This window comes from Protopterus annectens, chromosome 10.part0 (genome assembly GCF_019279795.1).
Source record: "Protopterus annectens isolate FY-2018-M chromosome 10.part0, PAN1.0, whole genome shotgun sequence".
Taxonomy (NCBI): domain Eukaryota; kingdom Metazoa; phylum Chordata; order Ceratodontiformes; family Protopteridae; genus Protopterus; species Protopterus annectens.
The window spans coordinates 287,914,019-287,939,124 of NC_056744.1; the positions used below are offsets into that span (position 1 = coordinate 287,914,019).

The 25,106-nt window shown below is 36.4% G+C and overlaps 1 protein-coding gene across 1 annotated transcript in view; it reads right to left on the bottom strand.

Annotated features, from left to right (window-relative positions):
• LOC122814129 (polycystin-1-like) overlaps positions 1 to 25,106 on the bottom strand; it is a 1,441,736-nt gene that overhangs the window by 666,800 nt on the left and 749,830 nt on the right. The window contains 2 exon segments of the mRNA XM_044086744.1: positions 8,812 to 9,007; positions 19,714 to 19,966. Coding sequence (XP_043942679.1) covers positions 8,812 to 9,007; positions 19,714 to 19,966 — 449 coding nt within the window.

Sequence of the window (25,106 nt, forward strand, 5' to 3'; positions counted from 1 at the left end):
TTACCTCACAGCAAGAGGTTTTCCTGTTTGATTCTTGGCTTGGCTTGGGAGTGCCTTCTGTGTGGAGTCTGCATGTCCTCCCCATGGTTGGGTAGCATTCAAAAGACATGCGTGCATAAATGGGCATGCCTTCGTTGAAGGTTGGGCGTCGAGCTGGCACCTCGGCATTTCATAACAAATGTACTGCCAATCATTAGCGGACCGGAGTTCTGCTGTGGTGACCCCTTACTGGGAAAAAGCTGAAAGACAAACATCATTCTGGGTGAAGGCAGCATGTTATTCAGGGCTAGGGTCATACCTGCCTGGGCCACATGATCTGAAAGCTCTTCCATGTCTCTTTTCATGTAGTCCAGGGAAGTACGTCTCAAGTCATTCACTCCAACATGGACAATGACAGAGTCATATTTGTACTTGTTGTGTAGTGACTTGAGTGCATGCATTATGTGGCGGATCATGGCACCCAACATGCAGCTGACTGTAATTTTCTCCTAGTTCAGCCTGGTGAGTGGGACATCAGTGTACCTGACTATAGAGTCATCTATGACTAAAGTATTGGGTACGTTGTCTTGCCTTAGGGGTTGGTGTTGGGTGGCACACTGGTGTTGTGAGCTATGTGACACTTTGGTTGTGATTGGTGTTTGTTTGCATTTCATCTTCGGAGGTCCTTGTTGCTTGGGCAGGTTAATGTTAAGGGCCTCCACATATGTGGGTTTAATCTTGCTATGTGTGGGTGTTGGTGGTGTGGGTTTAGAATGGCTATGTGTTGCTTGAGGTGTAGTGTGGGTATTAACCTTCTCCTCTTGACTGTCTAACACAATCTTGGGTGGAGAGAGCTTTGCTTCCAGTTTGGCTATGTGTTGCTTGAGGTGTAGTGCGGGTGTTAACCATCTCCTCTTGACTGTCTAGCACAATCTTGTGTGGAGAGAGCTTTGTTTCCAGTTTGGCTATGTAAGTGCATCTCTCGCAGGTTGTAGTGTTGGGTGGTAGGAGGAGAGGTTTGTCTGTGTACATGAGGCAATTGCTGCATTGCCCCAGTATGCCCAGATTCAGCAGGAGGACAGGAGAAATCAACAGAAGCTGACCCTTGGACATGCCTAGTTTGGTGCTTTTTTTTTTTTTGTAAAGTACAAGAGCTGTTTTCCCTTACCTTAGCAAGGTGCTTTGCATTTATAGGCTGTTTAGTGCCTACAATTAATTTCTCCTTATTAACAAGGAGAGTTGAGTTCTTGTATCAGTTTAAGATTTCCTAGTGCCTTCCAGCAGGTTTTACAGCAAGTGCTAGTCACAGGGATGCTTAAAGGTAAGATGAAAAAAAATGGTTTATCCTTACTGCAGTGTACACTAGAAGAGTTAGATATGAAAGTAGGTAACATGTTTTACCTGTCCAAAAAGTTAAGTTTTAGTGGAGAGTCACTATTTTTAAAACAGAAAGATAGATTGAAAGGGGGTGGTCACTTTTGTATTCTGGTACTATGGAATGCAGTAGCATGGCCAATAAATTTAAATAGTTGAAGGGGAGTGATTTCACAAAATAATAATTTTGTGCTTACTCACACAACCCAGTAAAAACAGAGAGGAAATGAGATATATGGTCAAATTAACATAAGGGGAAGGCAACTAGAAAGACAGTGGTGTTTAAGAACACTGCAGTAACAGGATGGGACGGTGGGGAATAAATTCTGCCTGACTCACAAGAGACAGAGCTGTGGTCTCATTTCAAGTTTTAATATGCAGTTAAAAGCAGAATACAAGTAAAACACAAGGTAAATAAAACAAATCACAGTATTCTAAATAGAAAAAGGCAATAAAGTAATACAACAAATAAAAAGCAAACTAACCTTTCCCTCACAGCAAAGTGTAGTGGAGTCTGGGTGAGCCTTTCTAAACTGTCTGGATTTCACAGTTTTTAAAAGCAACAGCAATCTTTCTTTCTTTGTTGCTTGGTTTCTAAAACACTGATTTACTATGTAAGTGTGGGAAGATAAGTCCCATATGCATGTGCAGTGCATCAACAAACAAGAATAATGCAGAAACAACACAGAAGAACACCACTGCACCATTATACAAATACATTTTTTAAGAAAAGTAAGTAATTTCTTTCTTAAATAATGCCATTGTATAACAGCAATAACTGACTTGTGGGTATGGATATATTGAAGATTTACCCACAGTTGCCTTTATTTAATCACTCGGGCTTTGCCCTCATGGTCAAACCACACCAACCATGCATAAATCTTCAATATACCACACCCACCCTTTGGTTATCACTAAAGAGTACCAGGCAGCTCTGTGCCCACATTTATGAGAATACATATGCTATAAAAAAGAAGTGTAGATTTAAAGTATTACTCACAATAACATGTACATCATATAAAAGATTTATATTTTATGTTTTGAATTTCTAGCCCAAGAATGTAAAGGAAGGAGACAGGGAAACCAATAATATGGAATTTTGTTAGCATTTTTTTGTGTCACTTTTTTCTCAGAAATTAATGATTCATTACATTTTAAGTTTTTTGTTTTTTAAAGTTCCCTGCTACATCTTCAGTTTGTATTGTTTGCATGTTATGTTCATTTTATAGATAAAATATTTTGTTTGTATATATTACAGGATAAAGTTGTTTTATAATCATGTGATGTGTGCCAAGGAAAACTGGTACGATCTGCCTTTCTTAGCAAAAGAGTTAGACATTGAGACCATAATGTTTATGTTGGTAGAGGAAGAGGCAGGGTATTTCCTCACCTGAGGAAAGTACACAGATTGCTGACCTCCACGTAAGCCAGATAAACTTTAAAAAGCCGCAATTTGAAAATGAAAGCTTAAGCAGAGCAAGGTGAATATAAACAGATTTGTAGGGGAAGAAGCTGAATGAAATGTTCCAACTTAGTACTTACAGTCTGAGTTACAGAATGAGCTTCTCTCAACAGAGAGGAAGTAGCATGCTAACTATTAGTCCCCACACTATCCAAAACCTTAGTGATGGAGTTAGCACATAGTTGTGTACTTGGAGGACAGCTTGAAATGGACAAGGCTAAAAGCACAGACCCTAGAAAGGTTTTACTAGTCAGGAACTTATACACTGGATGTCTTAAATGCTACAAGGCAACCTCTCACCCAGACTTTAAAAAATGTCTTGATTTCAATGTATGTCATATAGGTGCTATTTGAAAGCATAGCTACATGCATTTAGGACCATTAGTAATATCTAGCAATGGGCATCAATACAGTTTGGTCATTCTGGACTACGCAGCTAAGTACCCTGAGGCTATTCCCCTATGTGAGGCTAATACTACATCTGTAGTTAGGAAGTTAGTCTTTAGAGTAGGGATACCTAAAGATATATTCATTGATGGGTGGGCTACTTTTACGTCAAGAATAGTGCACCAACTGTGCCAATGCTTTAAGTGGCAATTAAAAACATCAGGGTACAATCTCTAGACAGCTGCATTTATGGCATGTTTTAACCAAACACTAAAAGACACTGTGATAAAAGTTCTTGAGGAAGAAGGTAAAAACTGTGATGAGTTATTACTATATCTCATGTTTGCTATCAGAGATATAGCTCCAACCTTGATGTGGTTCAGGTGTTTTGAGTTATTGTATGTCAGAAAGCCTCATGGAAATTTGTGCATTACCAGAGAGGCTTGGGAAGAAAGTTATACCTCATATAAAAGTGACATAGAACAGCCCTAACTTACAAGACAGACAGTAAATAGTAATATCTGTCATGCAGGAGCACAATGGAATTAGCACAGGTTACACAATCAGGGACAGATAACAGAAATACAAGGACCAGGCTATTTAAAGATGAAGACCAGGTGTTGCTTTTTATCCACTCTGTAGAAAACACATTTTTGACTAAATAGTAGGATCCATTGGAAATAACAGAAAAATTAAATGATCAAATCTAGTGTGTTAAATAGACTGGTAACATAAGACAAGAACAAATGTACCATGTTAATGTCCTAAAACCAAGAAAAGAAGCACGCACAAACTTACTTAGTTTCATAGGTTCATAGGCATCTACTAGGCTATCGGCCCTGGGGCCTATACAAGCCCAGCCAAAATGATACCCTGGCTTTTGCCACCCAAGAAAATTATTTTTCTGTGCCACTGTCGAGCAGAGCCACAGAGGTGATCCCCGGGGTGAATTCCCTATTTCCCATCCAGTCATCAAGATTTTTCTTGAAGAGTGCTAATGAGGAGCTTTGTTTGATATAGATAGGTAGTTTGATCCAGAGTATGAGAAGTCTCTGGGAGAGGAATCTATCCCTCTGGCATGTTCTGTTTATTGTGGTGACAGTTGAGGCTAGTAGATCTTGTGAAATAAACAACTGTTCTAGCTGTCTGTAGGTCAGGTAGATAGCACCATCTCAGCCACATAAAAATGAAATAAAGGAGTTTCTTTTAAGAAGGAATTAAGTGTTTTTAGAACTACCTGGCAAAGCAGATCTGTTTCAAAAGATTAACTTAAATGCCAGAGTCACAGAGAAAGGCTATGCAAAAGGAAGGCCAAAATTCTTAAGATGGGGTGATAGAAGAGACAAAAAATGAATGGAACAGCCCCCACATTGCTATTCCCAAAGCCTGATTGAACATTTAGGGTCTGTAATGATTTTAGGAAGCTAACCTACATTTTAAAGTTAGACAGCTACCCACTGCCTAGGGCTGACAAACTAATGGAGACGTTGACAAAGGCAAGATTCTTGATAACATTAGCTCTAGCAAAGGGATATTGGCAAATTGTTCTAATGACTGAAGCCAAAAAAAGGCATTTTTTCAAAGAACAGAGGGCCTATTCCAGTATACTGTCCTTCATTTTACTTTTTGGTGGTGTCCCTGTGACTGCTCAGAGGTTAATGAACAATGTCATAATCCCCCCACTATGTTACATATCTTGCCTCTTACCTAAATGAATATATAAATATAATACTCAGATGATTGGGATTACAATCTTCTTAATGTACAGGTTTTATTAAACTCTCTGAGACAAGCCCAGATAACTGTCAATGCCTTCAAGTGTACATTAGGCATAACAGAGGTAAGATATTTAATTATGTCATTATTAGGGGAATTGTAAAGCACCAGAAAGACAAAAATATAGAAGCAGTGAGAAACTGGATGATTCCTGGCATAAAAAGGAAATTCAGGTATTTTTAGGGTTAGCTAGGTACTATTAAATGCATGTACTCCATTTTGCATCAGTGGATTGCCCTTTTACAGATTCAACCAAAGAGATGATACTTTTTTAAGGTAAAGTGGACACTAGAGGCAGACAATATTATTAAGCAGTTGTAGAACATATTATATTCCAAGACCATTTTCACCCCTCTGGATTTCAACAGGCCATTTGTAATTGATATTGAAGTATTAGACTTCAACCTAGGGTCAATGCTATCATTGACCACTGATGGAGAAGAACATCCAACATGCATACTGAGTCATAAGATGAGTATCATAGAAACCAATTCAAAATGCTTAAAAATATAGAAGATACACCCTACACTGATCAAATACATTACAGCGGCCATGAAACAGTGGCAAACCACTTTGCAGTTAAGCCATGATAAAGGACAGATTATTATTCCAGGGATAAAAATTCAAAGGGGGATATTCCAGGGCGACTCGCTGTCACTACTGCCATTTTGTGTTGCCCTTAACCTATTAAGCTGTCTACTTAAAAGATTAGGTCATGGCTACAATTTGTCTCCCAGAAAACAACAAAGTCTAAAGACTACTCATCTTCGTTTTGTAGATAATTTAAAACTGTATGGTTCATCAGGTGAGGAACTGAAAGCACAACTGCAAGTGATCAAAAATTTTCAGATGATATAAGAATATTATTTGGTCTTGATAAATAAGCAACCTTTAAATCAGGACAGCTGCATCACCAAGAAGACACCAGTTTGGGACAGGAATGTAATATAAAAGAACTTGAGCAAGAGGAAGTGTATAAATATTTGTGCACTGATGAAGGATCAGCAATAAAACATGGAGAAATGCAAATGAAACTTAGTAAGGAATATTTTACAAGATTTAAATTAATGCTGAAAATAGCATTGACATCTAGTAACAAAGTTCAAGCTATAAACCGATTTGCTCTTCCTTTCCTAACTTACAGTTTTTAAATGACTAACTAGCCCCAAAACATGTTTGATAGATTGGACTGGAAAACAAGAAGGCTGCTTCATGCTCATCAAATGATATATAGAAATCAGTGCATACTAAGACTATATATCCCTGTTCTGAATTGAGGTATGAGCCTCCTCAAAATGGATTATGTGCACAAATCTGCATTCATGGAACTGCATACATATCTGTTGACCTCACAAGCCCCAGATGTTGTGAAAGTGTTGAAACATGAGGAGAATAGGTCTAAGATTACTTCCCTGTTTAGTTTAGCAGAAGCATATTGTCATCAAGTGAGAATGGAAATTAAACCAGAAGATAAAAATCAGACAGCAATTGCATGTGCCAAAAAATAAAAGAAAGAATATAAGGTTTAGGATCAGATGAAAAGGCAAGAACTGTGGAAAATGCATAAATATAGTTGCAAGTGTAGAAAACTTGTGGAACAACCTCATGTTGATAAGGATGGAATGCAGAAATAGTTAAGGAGAAGTGAATTTAAGCAAAAAGATGAAACATTAATATTGGCGGCCCAAGACAGTGGACTGCATACAAGTTGGTTTACAAAGTCCATTGAACATGTTGGAGAAATAGGCAAATGTAGGTTTTGTAAAACAGAATTGGAAACAGTCACACATTTTGTTTTGGTTGTAATATGCTAATGGCAGAAGAACTGCATACTGAAAGGCATAATAGTGTGGCAAGACTGTTGCATTGGGGACTGTGCAAACATTATAATACTGATGTAGCTGAAAAATGGTGGAAACATGAGCCAGAAAGAATTATTGAAAATGATGTTTATATCACATGGGATCACCCATTAACAATTGAAATATATATGTCAGAAATCCAGATATAGTGGTCCATAAAACGAAAACAAAAATAGCATTGATCATTGAAACTGCAGTGACTACATTGTGTTATGTATAGAAAGACACAAAGTCATAAAATACCAGGATTTGCAGGCAGAAATTAGAGCAATGTGGAACCCACAAAGAGGCAGGGAGGACACACAACTCCACACAGGTGGAGCTACAAATAAGAACTGAGAGAGACCAGAGCTGTCAGATGGCAATGCTACTTACTGTACCACTGTTGTGTTTCTTTCCCTTACATCTTACCCAGACCACCAGAAATAGCCACTTATTGTCTGTAGCACTGAAGTCTAACAGTGATGCAACGTGGAAGAAATTATGATTAACTTGTTGGTCTTGTATACAGTTCAAACCACACACACACACACACACACACACACACACACACACACACACACACACACACACACACACGCGTGTCACAACAATGACTGTTTTTACACTGCATTTGAATCCACCCATTCCCTCCTTTTCCCATGTTTTGCATATGAGGTTGGGGTGTTCCATCAACAGTGACCATCATCTAGGGACAATGTGCACACTTTCAGATGGCTAACTCTGTTGCAGTTGTTCTTCCATACCACAAGCATATGCATGCTGACACTTAGGGCCTATTAAGACTGTCTAATCCCCCCAATGCATGTTTTTGGAATGTGGAAGAAAAACGGAGCACTCAGAAAAAACCCACTTGAACAGAAAGGGAACATACAGACACAGCACAGAAGATACTCCAACTAAAACTTGAATGCAGACAGGAAATTCAAGTGAAAGAGAAAATAGCTTCAGAAACATACTTCAAAAATGTATTGGCTCTCAGAATGATTCAAAATACCTGTCAGGTATTCACTATAACTGGATTTCCCAAAAGAAAACTTGATTTCCAGATTTCCTGACAAAGACCTTGATTTGCTGACTGTCAGGAAAATTTTCTGACAGGTGACAACCCTAAGTTCTTCCTTGGCTAAGGTTTTACACTTATCATGGCTATGACCACCCCCCAATCTTAGTTGATTAGGCAATAAGATAGCAACAAAAAGGTTATACAGGAGGAAACTCTGTTTATAACTGTTTAAATTCATGGTAAAATACAGACCACACACAAGGCACTACAATGTATGTTGCCTGTGCAGGGCTCATAGCCCATCCTTTGGGCCTGAAACTAAGGGTTTCAAGGTTTGGGGGAACAATGTAACATATTGAAGTTACCCCACCTACTTTTCAATTATCCAGAATTTTGCAGAATGTCCCTGATTTTGCCTCATATTTTTGACCTGTCGTATATAAAATATTTGATTTTCTGGTAAATCACTGAGGATTACAGTAAATTGGTAATCATTGTCATCATCATCAACCTCCTTTTTCCTATTTTTCTACATGCGGTTGTGGTGTTGTGTTAACTGTCACCATCTCTATCGATTCAATGCCACACTCCTGCTTTCTTTGACAGTCATGCCAGACTGTCGCAGATCTTCTTTCACACAATCCATCCACCTCTTTGCTGGACACCCTCATTTCCTCTTACCTTCTTCACTGAAGAAGCCTGGAGATGTTTCTTGTCAAGGGAATCCAGAAAGAAAAGAGATACTAGAAAGCACATATAGACTGGATATGATTTAGAAATACTGACTACAAGAATGCATTACTGGCAAAAAAAAAAAAAAAAACCAATTTTCCTCATTATATTAAATTGTTGTACAGAATATAGTCTTTACTTGCTCCAACATTAAGTGCAAGATTTGGGCAGTCAGACTAGACAATGCCCCTCCCTTCTTCTGCTGCCTTAAACAAGTAGACATGTATACCTACCAGATCCTCTGCTCCAGCCTGTTTTCACTAGGACCCTGTACTTATAGCGACCTGATGGGCCACACAGAGGTATTACTCCAACTCGGTTGATATCAATGTAGTCGAGCTTGTGTCCTATAAGGGCTATTATGATGTAGATTGCCAGGAGTACGACACAAGTTATTGCTACAATGTAGTTCTTGGTTATCCTGCCATCCTAAAGGGAAAGAAAATATTTGTGAATATATATATATATATATATATATATATATATATATATATGTACCAGGTTATTTTAAGGAAAAGACAACATAAATGTATTAGGATGATCACTCAGAACACTTGACTATGCAGCATTGTTCACCGGAGTTCAGTAATGAAGGAAAACGTTTTGCTTATTTTCTGATAGTCACATTTATCACAGTATTACACAGTTTGACATAGACATTACATGGTGCATACCTTATATAATTTGGTACAAGTACCTAATACTGACTGATGTGAGCTACAGAGATCTTACTGATGTCATACCAACAGATCAAGGAATTTAAAAATGAATACCACAAATGGTCCATATATAAAACAAATACATAAATGAGTGAATGAATATCTAAATCTGCATTATTCTCCTACAGGCTGCCAGAGTCACTACCTATTTGCAAACTTTTTTGAAAACCCAAAGCAATAAGATGCTTCCAGACAATGCAAATCTCACTCCTCTTGTAAATGCAGATATTTTTAAACTATTAGACCCTTCTTGACTATTCATACCAGCTGTTGGTCTTGAGTTAGGTAGATTTGTGTACATGTGTGCATGCATACACACACACACACACACACACACACACACACACACACACACACACACACACACACACACACACACACATTAATTTGGTTCAAAACGTAGCCCTGGCCAAATCTTTTCACATTTGCTGGCTTATTTTGACATCCTTTAATGGCCTAGTTGTGACATTGTAGGTTGTGGTTTACTGTGGCTCTCGGAGCAGAAATACTCTCCTCTGTTCACTCACCTCCTGGTTTTCCCTAACCTGACTGCTCATCCCTTCAGAGATATTCTTAATAGTTCTTCTCATAAACCTGGGATATGTCAGTATCTGAATCACGTATCAATAGTACTTAAAGTAGAACATGAATGAGCCTGCCATTTCAGAGGGAAATGTACTTGATTCTTGCAAGTGTAGCTTCAGTTTGACTGCACTAACTACCTTTATGTATGTTAACCATGTTAATTTATCATGCCTAAAATCGGATTGCCCTTTTCTCTATATTGCTGTTCTCTTTTCCAGATTTAAAGAAATTTGTAAAAGGTCTTCGGTGGATTTTATCTTTTATGTTATTTATTATCTTTATAAATGAATTATATATTTATACTTATATAATTATAATCATATAATTTATAATTATCTATATTAATTATAATCTTTATAAATTGATTAATTTATTATTTATTATCTTTTAGGTTCAATGATCTATAATGGATAAAGTGCCCTAAGGACCTTACTTCAAGACAAATATGACTGCAATATGGTAGGGACACGTGGTCATGAACGACATGAAAACCAAAACCTTGAGGGATATGTAGAAAGACATGATAAAACTTTCTATGCATGTTACAAATGCTGGTAAGACACAAGTCCTGAGTGGAGTCCTTACTTCACCTCAAATGATGCTTAGATACAAAGAAAAGATTAGATTCAAAATTTAGTTAAATTGCAAGTCTACATCTCAACTGTCCAGACTTTCTCAGAATGTCCAGATTTTTGCTTCATATTTTGGTCTGTTTTTCATATTATTTGTGGTTTTCTAGCAAATCAGTGAGAATTGAAGTCACTAAGTAATGACAGAAATTTGAGTTTCAGGATTCACATCACTCAGGAAATGCATAGCAATTATGACATCCGGCTAATATCCCACCAGACTACCAACAATAATGTGACATCCCCCACTTAAAACTCAGGTCAGTAATTAAGGATCATTTGGTTGAAATAAACCGTTCGTAGCATCAACCATAAAAAAGCAAAGAACTAAAAGATTTCTTGAGGAACCCCTAGTTTCAATTCCCTTGTGAGAGACTTCATCGCCCCACACTTCCTTATTTACATAACTTCATAGTCATGCAACCACAAAAAAAAAAAAAAAAATCCCCAAAATTTTAAATCACTTATTATAAAACTAAACCTGTACCGGCAATGATTTGATTTCTGATATAGATCCCAGCAGTCTAAAAGGTCCAAATCAATGTTTAACTTACTTAATTCAGCATCTTTCCACTCATTCATATGTAGGGCAGACAGTTTATGATTGTACTGTAACTTTGGGAGCATTTTCTCCCTGTGGCTCCATAATAGTCCTCGTTTTGTTATGCGGTATGTGAGAACTCAGCATACCTGTGAATCTGGCATTCTCTTACAGCTGTTATGACTTTTAGTAGTGTTTCTCTCAAAAATAATTTTAGCTTTTTATTTTCCCTGTATTTTCGAGTTCTATCTTTGGCTGCATATGCAGCACTGTCAATTAGATGCTTTTCAGATGTGAAATGTGTTATTTTCTACTTTACATATGTTCTTCAAGAAAGGACAGTTTTCAATTAGCAAACTGATATGGAGAACTTTTATAACAAAACAAGACTAAGTTGCAGGAGAAGATTGTGGACTCATCCTTTATCAAAGAGAACACTTTTATCTTGTACTCTGTTATGCCTGCTACGGTTAACTCTGCAACCATGAATACCAAGAAGGAAACAGTTCTTATCCAATTAACATAGACACATTTTCTGGTCTCTTAGTTTTCTGTTAAACTTTTTGGATGAGGCACTTCATTTTTCTAGTAATAACACTTGCTCTGCAACAATCACTTTATGTAACTTCATGTTTATTTCAATATGTATGCATGTTGAGGCTGAATATTTTATAGCACCTTAGTGGGTAACAGGCAGCTTATATAACAAAACAAGCAACTGAATATTAATAATTCTAAAACAATTATACCAGAAATGCAATGTCAGTTTCAGTCCATAAATCAAAAATGTATGCTTTTTCCCTGAGTGTTTACCCGATGTACAATACAACATGCATACAGTTTATTTTAAAGTAAATTATTTGGAACATGGTCTTAAACATTTGCACAAAACTCCATTGAATTGAAGTCCAGATCAGGACACTAATCTGCATTTCAATTGTATCAGAGAGCACTGGGACATGAGATACAAGTTTCTATTTAGTCTATCTTGACAGAATTACCCCACTGGGACATTACATGGATATCTGCAACATTCCATGGATATCCACAATATTCTAAACGGATTCTGCTCATTAAGATGACTATCTTCAAATGTAGCATTACATGAAGTGTCATTGTCAACGTTTCCCTTTATGCATAAAATATGACTCTGCAGGAAATTATAAAACATTATTTGTGTTTATCAGGATTTACCTCCACATGTAGCTGAAAAGAGAAAGTCTTCCCCAAGTCAGTGGCATAAAGGGATAAAGCTCTGACTATAACACAAACAAAGTGAGTTTTAATATGAGAGCAGAATAGTCTTGCATGACTAAAGAAAGATTGTCTATCCTTCAAGAAGGGTGAGTGTGCTATGCTTGCCTAATTCCCACCAAACAAGCAGAGACTAATGTAGTACTAAAAGCCAGCACCTGAGGTGTGAGCTTTATACTGTTATGTGTGACCGAATAACCTTTGTTAGTAAACATGTGGAAGCACGTGTGTCTTTATACTGTTATGTGTGACCGAATAACCTTTGTTAGTAAACATGTGGAAGCGTGTGTGTGTGTGTGTGTGTGTGTGTGTGTGTGTGTGTAGAAGTAGACTTTTATGATGGAAATGTTCTGAATTGGGCAGTTTTGTCATTACTGTTTCATGCATTTTGTTTCATTGCCTACTGAAAAAAATATTCAAACAAATTTAAAATGTGCTCTGTCTAACAAGTATGCTGTATTATACAAGGAATATAATTTACTAAAGTCAGGAAGGTGTATCAAAGAACACATGTACGTTTCTTGTTTTGTGTGCAAGGGGCCAGTGATTTGAAAACAATCCAAAGGTAGTTTTTATCCACCACTGGCCAGATGCATTTTCTTTGGATGTGGTGTAGGTTTCAATGCTATTTTAATGAATGTGAGTTTCAAGGGCAGAGAAGTTTTAATGCCAAGTCTATTTTCATTGTGAGACAGTATTGCTTTGTTTAACAGATGTCTACTGGTGTTTGTTCATTGTGCTGTAAAGTGTAAAAATAAAATCCAAAGTCATTGTAGAAGCAGTATGCACACATTAGTGTTTATGGTAAATGGGGCAAAATAGCCAGGCAATGGGACATTGGAATGGCTGCAGGGGGATTCTGATGCCATATTTTGGTTGTCTGTTCTTCAGTTTGCACGAACGTTGAGATTCCACAATTCCACTGGAGTGGGCGGGGGTCACATAATTATGTATGCAAATTTTATGTTAAACAGTGTACAGATTTGTACCTATTTTTCATTGGCCTTGTCCAGATTTTTGATGTTTCAAGGTTGAGAGGTATGCTAACTTGCCTTCCAAAAATGTGTAAACTATACACTGCAATTGATGCTAACAGAGTTTATTGTCATTTAGAAGAAAACTCAAGCATGGCAATAGAACAAAAGGGAAATAAAAGAAAATCATATGTAACAAAGGATCATTTGTTGTTAAATAAAGTCATAATGGGGAATTGTGAAAATGGGAAGAATCTAAGTATGACATGGATAGATTTGTTTTACAGAATGCCATATTCAAGGAAAAAGAAGTGCTTACAGATGTATAAAATACAGACTACATTGATCAGTTACATTACAGTGACTGTGAAACAGTGGCAAACCACTTTGCAGCTAAGCCATGATAAAGGAGAAATTATTATCCCAGGGTTAAAAATTTAAAGGTGACTCTGTCACCACTGCTCTTTTGTCTTGCCCTTAACCCATTAAGTTGTCTACTTAACAGATTAAGTCATGGTTAAAATCTGGCCCTGGACAACAACAAAGTATAAAGACTTCTGTTCATCTTTTTGTAGATTATTTAAAACTGTATAGTTCATCAGATGAGGAGTTGAAAGCACAACTGGAAGTGGTCAAAACTTTTTCAGATGATATAAGAATGTTATTTGGTCTTGATAAATATACAAAAGCAGCCGTTAAAGCAGGAAAGCTGCAGCACCAAGAAAATATCTGGGACAGGAATGCGATATAAAGGAACTTGAGCAGGCGATAGTATATAAATATTTTGGAATTGATGAAGGATCGACAATAAAACATGAACAAATATGAAAAAAATTACTAAAAAGTATTTTAGAAGGTTAAAATTAATAAGGGAAACAGCCCTGACATCTAGGAACAAACTCCAAGCTATAAACCAATTTGCTCTTCCTGTTCTAACTTATAGTTTGGGGGTGATTGACTGGCCTGAAAAGTTATTGGATTTGTTGGGCAGGAAAACAAGATAAATGCTTACCACTTATCAAATGATGCATAAAAATCAGTGTATACCAAAATTATTAATCCCTCATCTGAAAAGAGGTATGGGCCTCCTCAAAACGAATTACCTGTATAGGCAGAAAAGAGGGCAATGTGAAAGAAGGATACCCAGACAGTTCCAAATGTAGTAGGAGCAAAGGGTCTTGTAGAAAAGAAGTTACAGTTTTATTTAGATATGCTACTGATACATGTAACTTTGTATGAGTTGCAAAAGGAGTCGATTCTGGGAACATTGTAGGTGCTGCGAAGAGCACATTTGGCAAACATCAAAGATTAAAACAATTCTAATTTTATGAACTTTAATCATGCTTTTTCTTAGGAATGGGGTCCATTCCTGTCATGGTATAAGAAACCCCAAAACTTGGAGATTTTAAAAACAGAAGGCCTCTAGAGCTCAAGAAATGCTAAATATTAATCTCTGAAATCTGTACGTCACAATATTGTGTGAAGACACACAGCTTGAAACTGGTGAGATTAAATTGTTGTATTTGTTTATTTCATTAGTTGTTAATTCTTCCCTAGATTCCTGCTTTTACTTATATTGCGATTATCACAGTCAAAAAGTAAAATCTGGTTGGCTTGCTTGTGATGTCACTAGACTCTGAAGCTCTACAGTGGCTGCTAAGAGGTATCTTTCTTCTGCTGGATGCCCAAGATAAGACTAGAGTACGTTATGAAAAATGAGAATAAATTACAAGCTGAATTGATTTTTTTCATCCATTACCTTTTGCTTATTCCTTCCTAAGAGGGATTCCAATCAGACTGCCTTAGCCCCACATGTTCTTATAATTGATCTGATAATCAAAACTTTAATTTCAGAGCTTGAGCTCTGAATACTGACAGCAAGCATTCAGTCACACTTCATATGACTTTTTCCTTCAATTCCACCCAGGGTGGTATGTAGGAAGGACAACAAAAGAAGAAAACATGGTATATTACAAATTTGTCATGCCTCTGTTATTATAATCATGTATCAAAATGTCTGATGGAATAAAATGTTTGCATTCCAAACTATTCTCTTCTTTCAGAAAAATAGTTGCCGAGCTGCTCAGTGCTTCCAACACCAGCTTATTCTCCAACAGTGGAGCTTGTAGCAGGTACTTGACACTTTTGAATGAAGTACTGTGGCTATGTAGGTGGCAAGCATATTAGGACATTATCTGAGTCATGGTCAGTGATAACTACTGCAATAATAGTAACCACAAAAAAAGGCACGGCTGGTGAAATTATGCTCCAAATCTTAAGAACTTTAATGAAAGATAAGCACTTTTGTTAAGTAAAATACAAAACTTATTCTTTTATTTTTATTTTTATCTTTATATATATGAATTTTATATGCAATCTATTTATTAATATGTGGACTTTTATACATTTATATGTATACATCCCTATACATGTACATATATATTTGTAGATATTTTATATTCATGTGAATTTGTCCTTCAGGATAACTTTGCAAAATGTCAGTTGTTATGTTCTTTTACTACCTCTTTAAGAATTCCATTCGGAAGAGGTTATGTGATTACTTTGCCTTAGATAAACTGGGATTGTTGGACGTTTGTAGTTGATCTGACGAAGTTTTGTATTTTACTTAATGAAAGCGCTTATCTTTCATTAAAGTTCTTAAGTTTTGGAGCATAATTTCACCATCCGTGCCTTTTTATGTGGTTACTTAGTTGGTGTTTTCTCTGGTTTACTGCTATAATGGTACTGTTGACTGTTGACTAGAGTGTAAAAGAAGCCATGCCATAATATAGCTCAAACTGGTAATCAGAACACAGATATAAGTAAATATCACTATCACAGTTAGATTTGCATATTAAACAGAAAAATTCTCATCATAATGAGAAGCATAACTGTGTCTTACAAAATTGCTTACCTAGAGTATAAAATGATAAAAGAACAGACTGTAAAAATACAGTGCATGCAGAAAAGACAGAATGTGGTTTGTGAAACAGATTCATACACATAGCTATTTAGATAATATGGCTACATGAATCTAGACCTCTTTATTCTGCTGTAAAAGGAAAATTCCAGATTAAAAAAGCAATTTCTCACAAACCAAAGCATTACAGAACTGAGTAATTTTTTCGACAGAGACAATATATGATCTTTGAAGTTCAATGTGCACTTTTAAGTGTGTCATGTCAGTGTTGTGACTCGTGATCTGCAGACAAAAGTAATAGTGACAGTAGTAGAAAACAGGAACAAAATACAAAAGGAAGGACAGAGATTTCCATGCATTAAAGCATATGTAGTCAGAGCCGGATCCAGCACTAGGAGACCCAGACAGCTGCCTAGGCCCTGTGTTGGCAGGCAGGGCCACAAATTGGCTTGGGGGTTGAAAAAAAAAAAAATCTCTCTGGTAAGTAAAATAAACTCAAAGACATCCTTAAACATAATAGGGCATTAGGACCTCACATGAGACTATTTGCAAGAACATAGGAGGGCTTTAGAAACTTGCAGGAGCATTAGGACTTTTTACTAACACAAACTGTCAGGAAATCTGAAGAAATAGCAGCCAGGGATTTAGACTAATACTGTAGGCAGAAGTAAGTGTAGGTGGGTTTGTGTACTCATATTTACTGCCCTAGTTAGGGATGGCAGGTTGGTTAATTAACTTGCTAGGTTCAAACCTGTACCTTGGTTATGGGAGACAAAAGCCAGAATCCTGTACACTAGCTACTAGACAGATTATGAGTTTCAGTGCATTTTCCAAAGAACTGTGAGTTTCAAAGGAAGAGAAGTGTACTATTGTTCATACTAAATCTGTCTTCAATGTGCAACTGTTTTGTTTAGCAAATGGCCATCAGTGTTTGTGCTAGAACCTTTGAAAGTGAATAGCATAGGAGGTAGCATACCTGCTTTTGGTGCAGATGGCTGCAGGTTCTACTCCCACAACATGTAGATTAATTACTGATACTGTTGTGCACTAATGGGGTGGAGGTGCTGCACTCCTGAGTGAGTCCTTCTTTGGATACCATGTTGAGTAACTATGAACCTGTTGCTGGTTTACCAGGCATTCCTTATTATATTACCAGATTACCATATTTTTAATGTAATGCAGGTGATTTATTCTGCAGTGGCAGCAGGCATTGAATTTGTTGATAATACCCTGAAATGTAAAGCTGTTTGTCAGCAGCAACCACTTCATTAATTACAGATCTTTTTAATGTGGAATTATTCAGATGATTTTTTCTTATGTAGAGATTGTGGATATTGACTGTTATTCATGGGTTGTAATAGAAGAAGTCTGAGTGACCTTCTATGGTTGAAATGTTCTGAAATGGGTACTTTTGTCATTATTGGTACATACATTTTGTTTCATTACTTACTGGAAAAATGTTCAAAACTATACATTTTAAAACACACTAATAAGTAGTGGTGTATTATACAAGGAATATTATTTAATACAATCAGAAAGGTGAATCAAAGAACATGTACATGTATGCATGGTCCTAAAAATGTGTGCAAGGGGCCTATGGCTTGAAAACTGCCCAAAGGTTAACTTATTCCTCTATTGGCCAGATGCATTTTCTTTGAATGTGGGTTTTCATGCCGTCACAATGAATGTGAGTTCCAAGGGCAGAGAGGTTTACTGTTCATGCTAAGTAAATTTTCATTGTGAGACCATATTGTTTTGTTTAGCAAATGGCTATCAGTGTTTGTGCTATAAAATTTGAAATAAAAGTTTTAAATTTAAATCCAAATATCTGTAATCATTGTAGAAGAAAAGAAATTGGTATGCACACAAACAGGTGTGAACAGCATTTATTGTAACTGGGGAGAAATAGATAAGTAATGGGGCACTGGAATAACTGCTGGGAGGATGCTGCTGGGGGGACTGCTGTGGGAGGACCCTAATTCATTACCCTGCCTAGGGCTCCATTTGTCCATGACCTGGCTCTTTATGTAGTGCACGGAGCATGCTGATATGAAAAAGACAAATCATTTAACCCCTAGTGTGGCACAACACTTAATCTTAACACATGCTTAGTACACCCAACTACAGTTGTTAAGGTTAGATCCCATGTTAGGCAGTAAAATCTGGCAGTACAAATGACAGCGACAGAATAAAAGATTTATTTCTGCCTGCTGCCGGTTGATAACATGTTCCTGACTCCCTGTTCTAAACCTATAATGTTACTAGAATAACAAGATGTGTGTTTGCCTGATTTACTGAAGGATACAAAGTCTGAAACCTAAGTGTATGCAATTATTTAGGGTCTTCAGTTTTCAGTAATTTGTCTGAAAACCATGGATCGCATTAGGAACACACCCAACATATGAGGGAAAAATCTGGACAGTTGAGAGGCATGGAAAGTGAGTGCAAACATAAGCGACTGTACTAGACTACTTTTCTGAAAGCCAGTAAAAGACTTAAGTTTTTTTTTTCTTTTTTACTGTAACTTGTAGTACATGGAACAGATAAAGCTCCATGCACTACAAAGAATTATGAGCGATTAGATGATGCTAACCTGATATTATGTGTTCCCAACATGGATGCCAAGATTCACAGGTGAACCGCTGATAAACCTCTAGATCATGATCAGATTACTTACTGCCACCAAACAATAACTGAGATGCAACTATGAAGGTGAGCAGAGAGTTCTGCCCATCACTAATGCACTATGAATTAAAGGTTAGTGCAGGTTGTCTCAGGTATAGTTTGTAGTCATCAGCAAGAGTTTGATTCAGAAGATGTGCAACATGACAGGAGATTAACCAATTTTAAATAAGGTATAATAGGTGATGCTTTATTTAAGAGTGTAATCTCCAACAGCCTTGGTTTGGTTAGCTGTTGGGATCAGTCTCTGCTTTTCCAGGATGATGTCAGGTTATGGCTTATCCCTTTTTGGTTCACATACTATATATTTTCATGTTCTCACCCAATAATATTCAAAGAGTAGGAAATCCTACAAAAACATGGTAATATAAGGTCAAATTGAAGCTCTTTTCTTTTTTTTGACAAGTCAATTTCCTTACCTGTCTTAGACAATTTGTTGCATATAACTGTAACAGTCAACATAGAATTCCCAAGTCCTGATCAGGGGATCATATTTACTATAATTTGCAACTTTATAAGATATGACAAGAAGTCCATTCCAGAAATACTTACAGATGGGAGAATTCCTTTTTTATGGAAAGATACACTCATCAGATATTTTGTTTAAAAAAAAAAATTATTCAAGCTGCTGGTTTTGTTAGCCCAATGGGACTGACTGCAGAACTTAACGTATCAACAATTGCTAGTGGCACTAAATCTGATCATATAACTGCTTTACACAAAGTGTAGGAGGGGAAAGGTGGAATCACAAATTCTTTATTGCATGTGTTCCTGATTATGACCAATAATAGCTGGTTTAGAAAGAAAAAAAAATTAGTAAAAGATACTTACGGGATGAAGGAAAACTACAGCATCTGGGGCTACAAACAGACTGGCCCCAAAGACAGTGAGGTGCTCAGTACGGCATAGTATTTCCTCTTGATTTACTACAGCCACTGGTATCACACCTTCTGTACTCCAGTGCATCTTCTGAAAATCAAAATACTGGCAGAGTGCAGAATAAACCATAACCGAGGCATTAATCTGCACAGAGAATAGATAGTTTGTAATGTTCACATAGTAATCCCTTCTGGTGTCATTGTGCCTGTTAAAGAGAGGAAAGAAAATTCATGTGAAATTCTAGTTAAATGTTTCTCTCTCCCTAAAGAATAATGCAGTCTACTAGTTCTTACACTGATATTAATTTATTTAGAGTCCACTGTGTCATAATTCTGCAAGCATTAACAATTCACTACACAAAACCTATGCAAATTCATGGTACACAAGTGTATAAAGAGTACATGAATCAGTGATTATACTAGACAATAACACGTTTGGCACAGGATGAATAAGATCATTACAAATGAGTCCCTGAACAAAAGCTTTAAGACACTCATTCACTCCATGGCTGTGTGTTATTTAAGCAGTAAAATATAACAGGGTGTGCTGCATTACATAATATCATCATGAAAAGATCCTTTAAGAAGCATAAAGTGAAGGTGAGTGCTTCACAATGGGCTCAAGGTGAGACAGCCTTCTATGATGGACTTCCTTATTCCTATTAAGCAATGGTTTAAATACTTCAATAAAGTAACATAAAGTAACATAAAACAGTTGTTAAAGCTGTGAAATTGTTTCATTATTACATGTATGTAGGATATTTTCTATAAATGTAGTAAATATGGAAACCACTGTAGTGTACTGCATACCTTTTATAAACCACATCAAGATTTTTAACAATTAGACAACACAACGATCTGACTAAAACAGTTGTATGAGGCCCAGAGATCAATTACTTGAATAATGTAAATACCTGGAAAATAGTCATTAAATTTAAGGTAACAAAGAATAGCAGTTGAATATCCTTCTGAGATACCTGTCAGAACAAACTATCGTGTGAGAAAATCTAATGCTTTGCATACTTATATTATTTCCTACTAATTTTCCACTTAACATTATTACTGTGATATATTAATTAAAGAGTTTTTCTTAGGGTTTTTAAAGTCTAGATTAGGGTAGATGACAAATATTTTTGTGCTGATTCAGTACCTGAAAATTATGGGAGTAAATGGAAGGTAGCCTTTTTATTTGCTGTATCTAGAAAATACATTTTGCTGAGATAGTTGACAGGAAAGACTGCTGTATGAAAAAATCTGATATATTTTTTTATATACCCATGTTATTTGTTTTTATTTCAAAAATGTTTACCATCTAATCCCATTCAGCAATTGGCCTTTTTACAGGTGTGACTTGAGAAGCAGATTAACTTTCTATAAATGCATAATATTATTATATTATTATATTATTATATTATTATTATTATGGATTTTTTGCTTTTTATGTCATGCTTCATTGTATTTTAATACTGTATTTTCTAACTTGTCTTCGAGCTTTTCTCCTCGGGCCCAGTGAACTTTCCTGGTAAACAAATGTCAATAAATAAATAATATTACATGCAATAGTTTAGTATAATGCTATGCAATATATATTATGGGCCAGATTCCAAAGGAGTTGTTCTCAATTAAAGTCTGCCTTGATACCAAAAGACTTGCTCTCAGTGTGACTTACTTCATTGTAAAGCCAATCTATAAATGGGCTTACACTAGTGGCCACATTGCAAAAGGCTGCTCTCATTGTAAGCGTTCACTCACTTACACTGACAGCAAGTGTTTTTTTGTTATCTAGCTAATAATATATACAACTACACCTTTTTGCAAAAACAATGTCATCTTGGAAAAATGAGGACATGTAGACCACATGTAAACACAGTTTAGGCACAATTTACCTGTAGGTTAGTTGTTTAGGGATTGCATAGTTTTTATTTATTTTGTTTTTATTTTATAGTTTTTATTTATTTATCCATCTTTGTTTGTCATTACCATATAATAATAACTATACAATAGATGTTATTATACACAAGCCACTCCATTTCTTTGTGCTGGTCCCAAGCCCGGATAAATGGAGAGGGTTACGTCAGGAAGGGCATCTGGTGTAAAACCTCTGCCAAATGACATATGCAGACAACAATACAGATCTGCATACCAGATTGGTCAAGGCCCGGGTTAACAACAGGGTGTTGCCGGAAATTGGGCTACTGTTGCCCGAAGGAGAAGAAGAGGGGGAAGGCATGCCCGAAGGCAGGAAGAGGGGAGGAAGGTTAGGAGTGTAATAGTGACACTAGGAAATTTGAATGTTGGCAGTATGACTGGTATAGGGAGAGATCTAGCTGATATGATGGAGAGAAGGAAGGTTAATATATTCACATGCAAGAGAACAGATGGAAGGTGTATAGGAGGTGGGTTCAAATTGTTCTATCATGGTGTGGATGGCAGGAGAAATGGGGTAGGGGTTATCCTGAAGGAACATTATGCCAAGAGTGTTTTGGAGGTGAAAAGAGTGTCAGAGTGATGTTTATGAAGCTGAAAATTGATGGTGTAATGATGAATGTTGTTAGTGCATACACTCTGCAAGTTGGGTGTACGATGGATGAGTAAGAAAAATTTTGGAGTGAGTTGGATGAGGTGGTGGTGAATGTACCCATGGCTAAGAGACTGGTAAATGGAGTGGATTTCAATGGGCATGTTAGTGAAGGGAACAGAGCGGATGAGGACATGATGGGTACGTTTGGTGTTAAGGAGCGGAATGCAGATAGTGGATTTTATGAAAACTATGGAAATGGCTGTGGTGAATACATATTTTAAGAAGAGGGAGGAGCATAAGGTGAGGTACAAGAGTGGAGGAAGATGCATACAGGTGGATTATATCCTATGCAGGAGGGCCAGTCTGAAGGAGATTTGAGACTGTAAAGTGGTGACAGGGGAAAGTGTAGTTAGGCAGCATAGAATTGTGGTCTGTAGGATGACGTTGGTGATCAAGAATTGGAGGAGGAATGTGAGAGCAGTGCCAAGGATCAAATGGTGGAAGTTGAAAAAGGGTGATTGTGAGGTGGAGTTCAGGGAAGAGTTAAGACAGGCACTGGGGGGGCAGTGAAGACTTACTGAACAGCTGGATAACTACAGCAGAGCTGGTAAGGGAGACAGCTAGAAAGGTGCTTGGTGTGAAATCTGAACAGAGGAAGGAGGTCAAGGAGACCTGGTGGTGGAATGAGGAAGTACAGGAGAGTATACAGAGGAAGAGGCTGGCAGTGGAAGCATGGAGGTGCTTAGCAGAAATGGCAGTAAAGCTTTTAAGCAGATTGTTTAATGGAAAGTCAAAGGATGCCTGAGGAGTGGAGAAAAAGTGTTTTGGCACCTATCTTTAAGAATAAGGGTGATGTGCAGAGCTGTAGTAACTACAGATGGATAAAACTGATCAGTCACAGCATGAAGTTATGGAAAAGAGTAAATAAATAGTTCCTAGATTTCAACAAAACACCACAAAACAAACTGGAAGCCAGCAAAGAAAAATCCAGGCAAGGATCCAAACACAGCTCACGTATTTTATTTCACAAAAACCAGCAGATGTTCACGTATTCTGTAGCACAAATAACCAGCAGATGTTGAGCGCTTTCATCCAAGAAAAATATGGACTTCTTCAGAACAACATCATACTAACTTCACACACTTTAAATACAAAACTTTCCCACCTAAAACCCCAATTAATTCATCAATTATTCAATTAAAAAATTAAAAAATACTAATAAAGTATTCTTTACTATATACTGCATATTATAACTAAAATAAGTTACAAATTATTGAAAAACTAAATGTATATTATAACCACATCGTATCTTATATAAATAAACATGTTTTATACATAAGAAAATATCATCAATTGATAAAAAACTATTAAGCAATATTTTCTTAATATTTGTGCCAAGTATACATATAATAAATAACAATACCTTATATTTATATTATTTGTGCAAGTTGATTAGCTAATTAAAAGCCAAAAAGCAAGCCTAGCTTATGGCCAAACATAGAATCTGCAGTTGATAAAGAATAATGAAATAATAAAATAATAAAATTGTGTATAATAATATACGACACATCCGAATAATGTATCATATTACAGTATATATTGTAATATATATATATATATATATATATATATATATATATATATATATATATATATATATATACTGATATCATTATTTAACATCCTGTTGTTCTTTGGTTTTGCTATAAATATAGCCTAAGCTCTTACCAAGGGCTTTGTAGGAATCATTTCATTGAGTCCTGGTGGCAGTCCTGCATTTAGTCTAATCTGCCACCTCACCTCTTTATCACTCACTGATGCCTTAATATTACCCCCTCTCGGGTTTAATCTCACTACTTCCAGTAAGGCAAATTTAAACCCTGTGCAACATGGGTTATTCATGAGGTGTCTTGATAAAGCATTATTTATATCTGATTTTCTAATACAATATAGATGATCATAGATTCTATTTTTTAAGTATCTATCAGTTTTCCCTACATAGTAATTCATACATGTGTTGCACAGGGCTAAGTATATAACATGTTGACTCAAACAGTTACCATGGCAAAACCTAACTTTACTTTTGATATTATTCCGGAGAGTGACTGACACCTCCTCAAAAATATAACTACAATAATTACAGTTACCACATTTTTAGTACCTGTTTTATTATAGTTGGTACTGTAATTGGAGTTATATTTTAACTCAATAATTCTCTTAATATTATTACCTGTTTTATACACATAACACGGGCTTGTTGGTATTTTATCTTTTATACAACTATCACTTGTTAAAATGTTCCAGTTAGAATTTATTATACCTTTTATTTCATTACTAAATGCTCCATATTTCAATATACATGCTTTTTGATGCTTTTTATCCATATTTCCCATATAGTTGCTATTTTTGTTTATTATTTGTGGTCCTTTGTTACTTTCAAGGCCTATACCCAATAAAGGGGGGTATTTCCGACCCCATTCTTTTGCAACATATGGAGTTATGTCTGTAATCATATCTATAGGGTACCCCTTTTCCTTAAAGGCTTCACTAATGAAATTTAATTCAGATAGCATTCCTTCCTTTGTTGTTGTCATTCTCGCTGCCCTTATGCACTGTCCTTTTATTATTCCCCTTTTAGTACTATATGAATGGGCACTATCAAAGTGGAGGTAACCATTACTATACGTATCTTTCCTATAAATTCTCGACTGGAAGGATGCACCATCATTAAAAATATAGGTGTCTAAGAAATTGGTCCCCACCTTATCCACTTTGTATGTAAACCTTAAGTACTCTGTAGTCTGGTTTATGAAACTTATAAAATT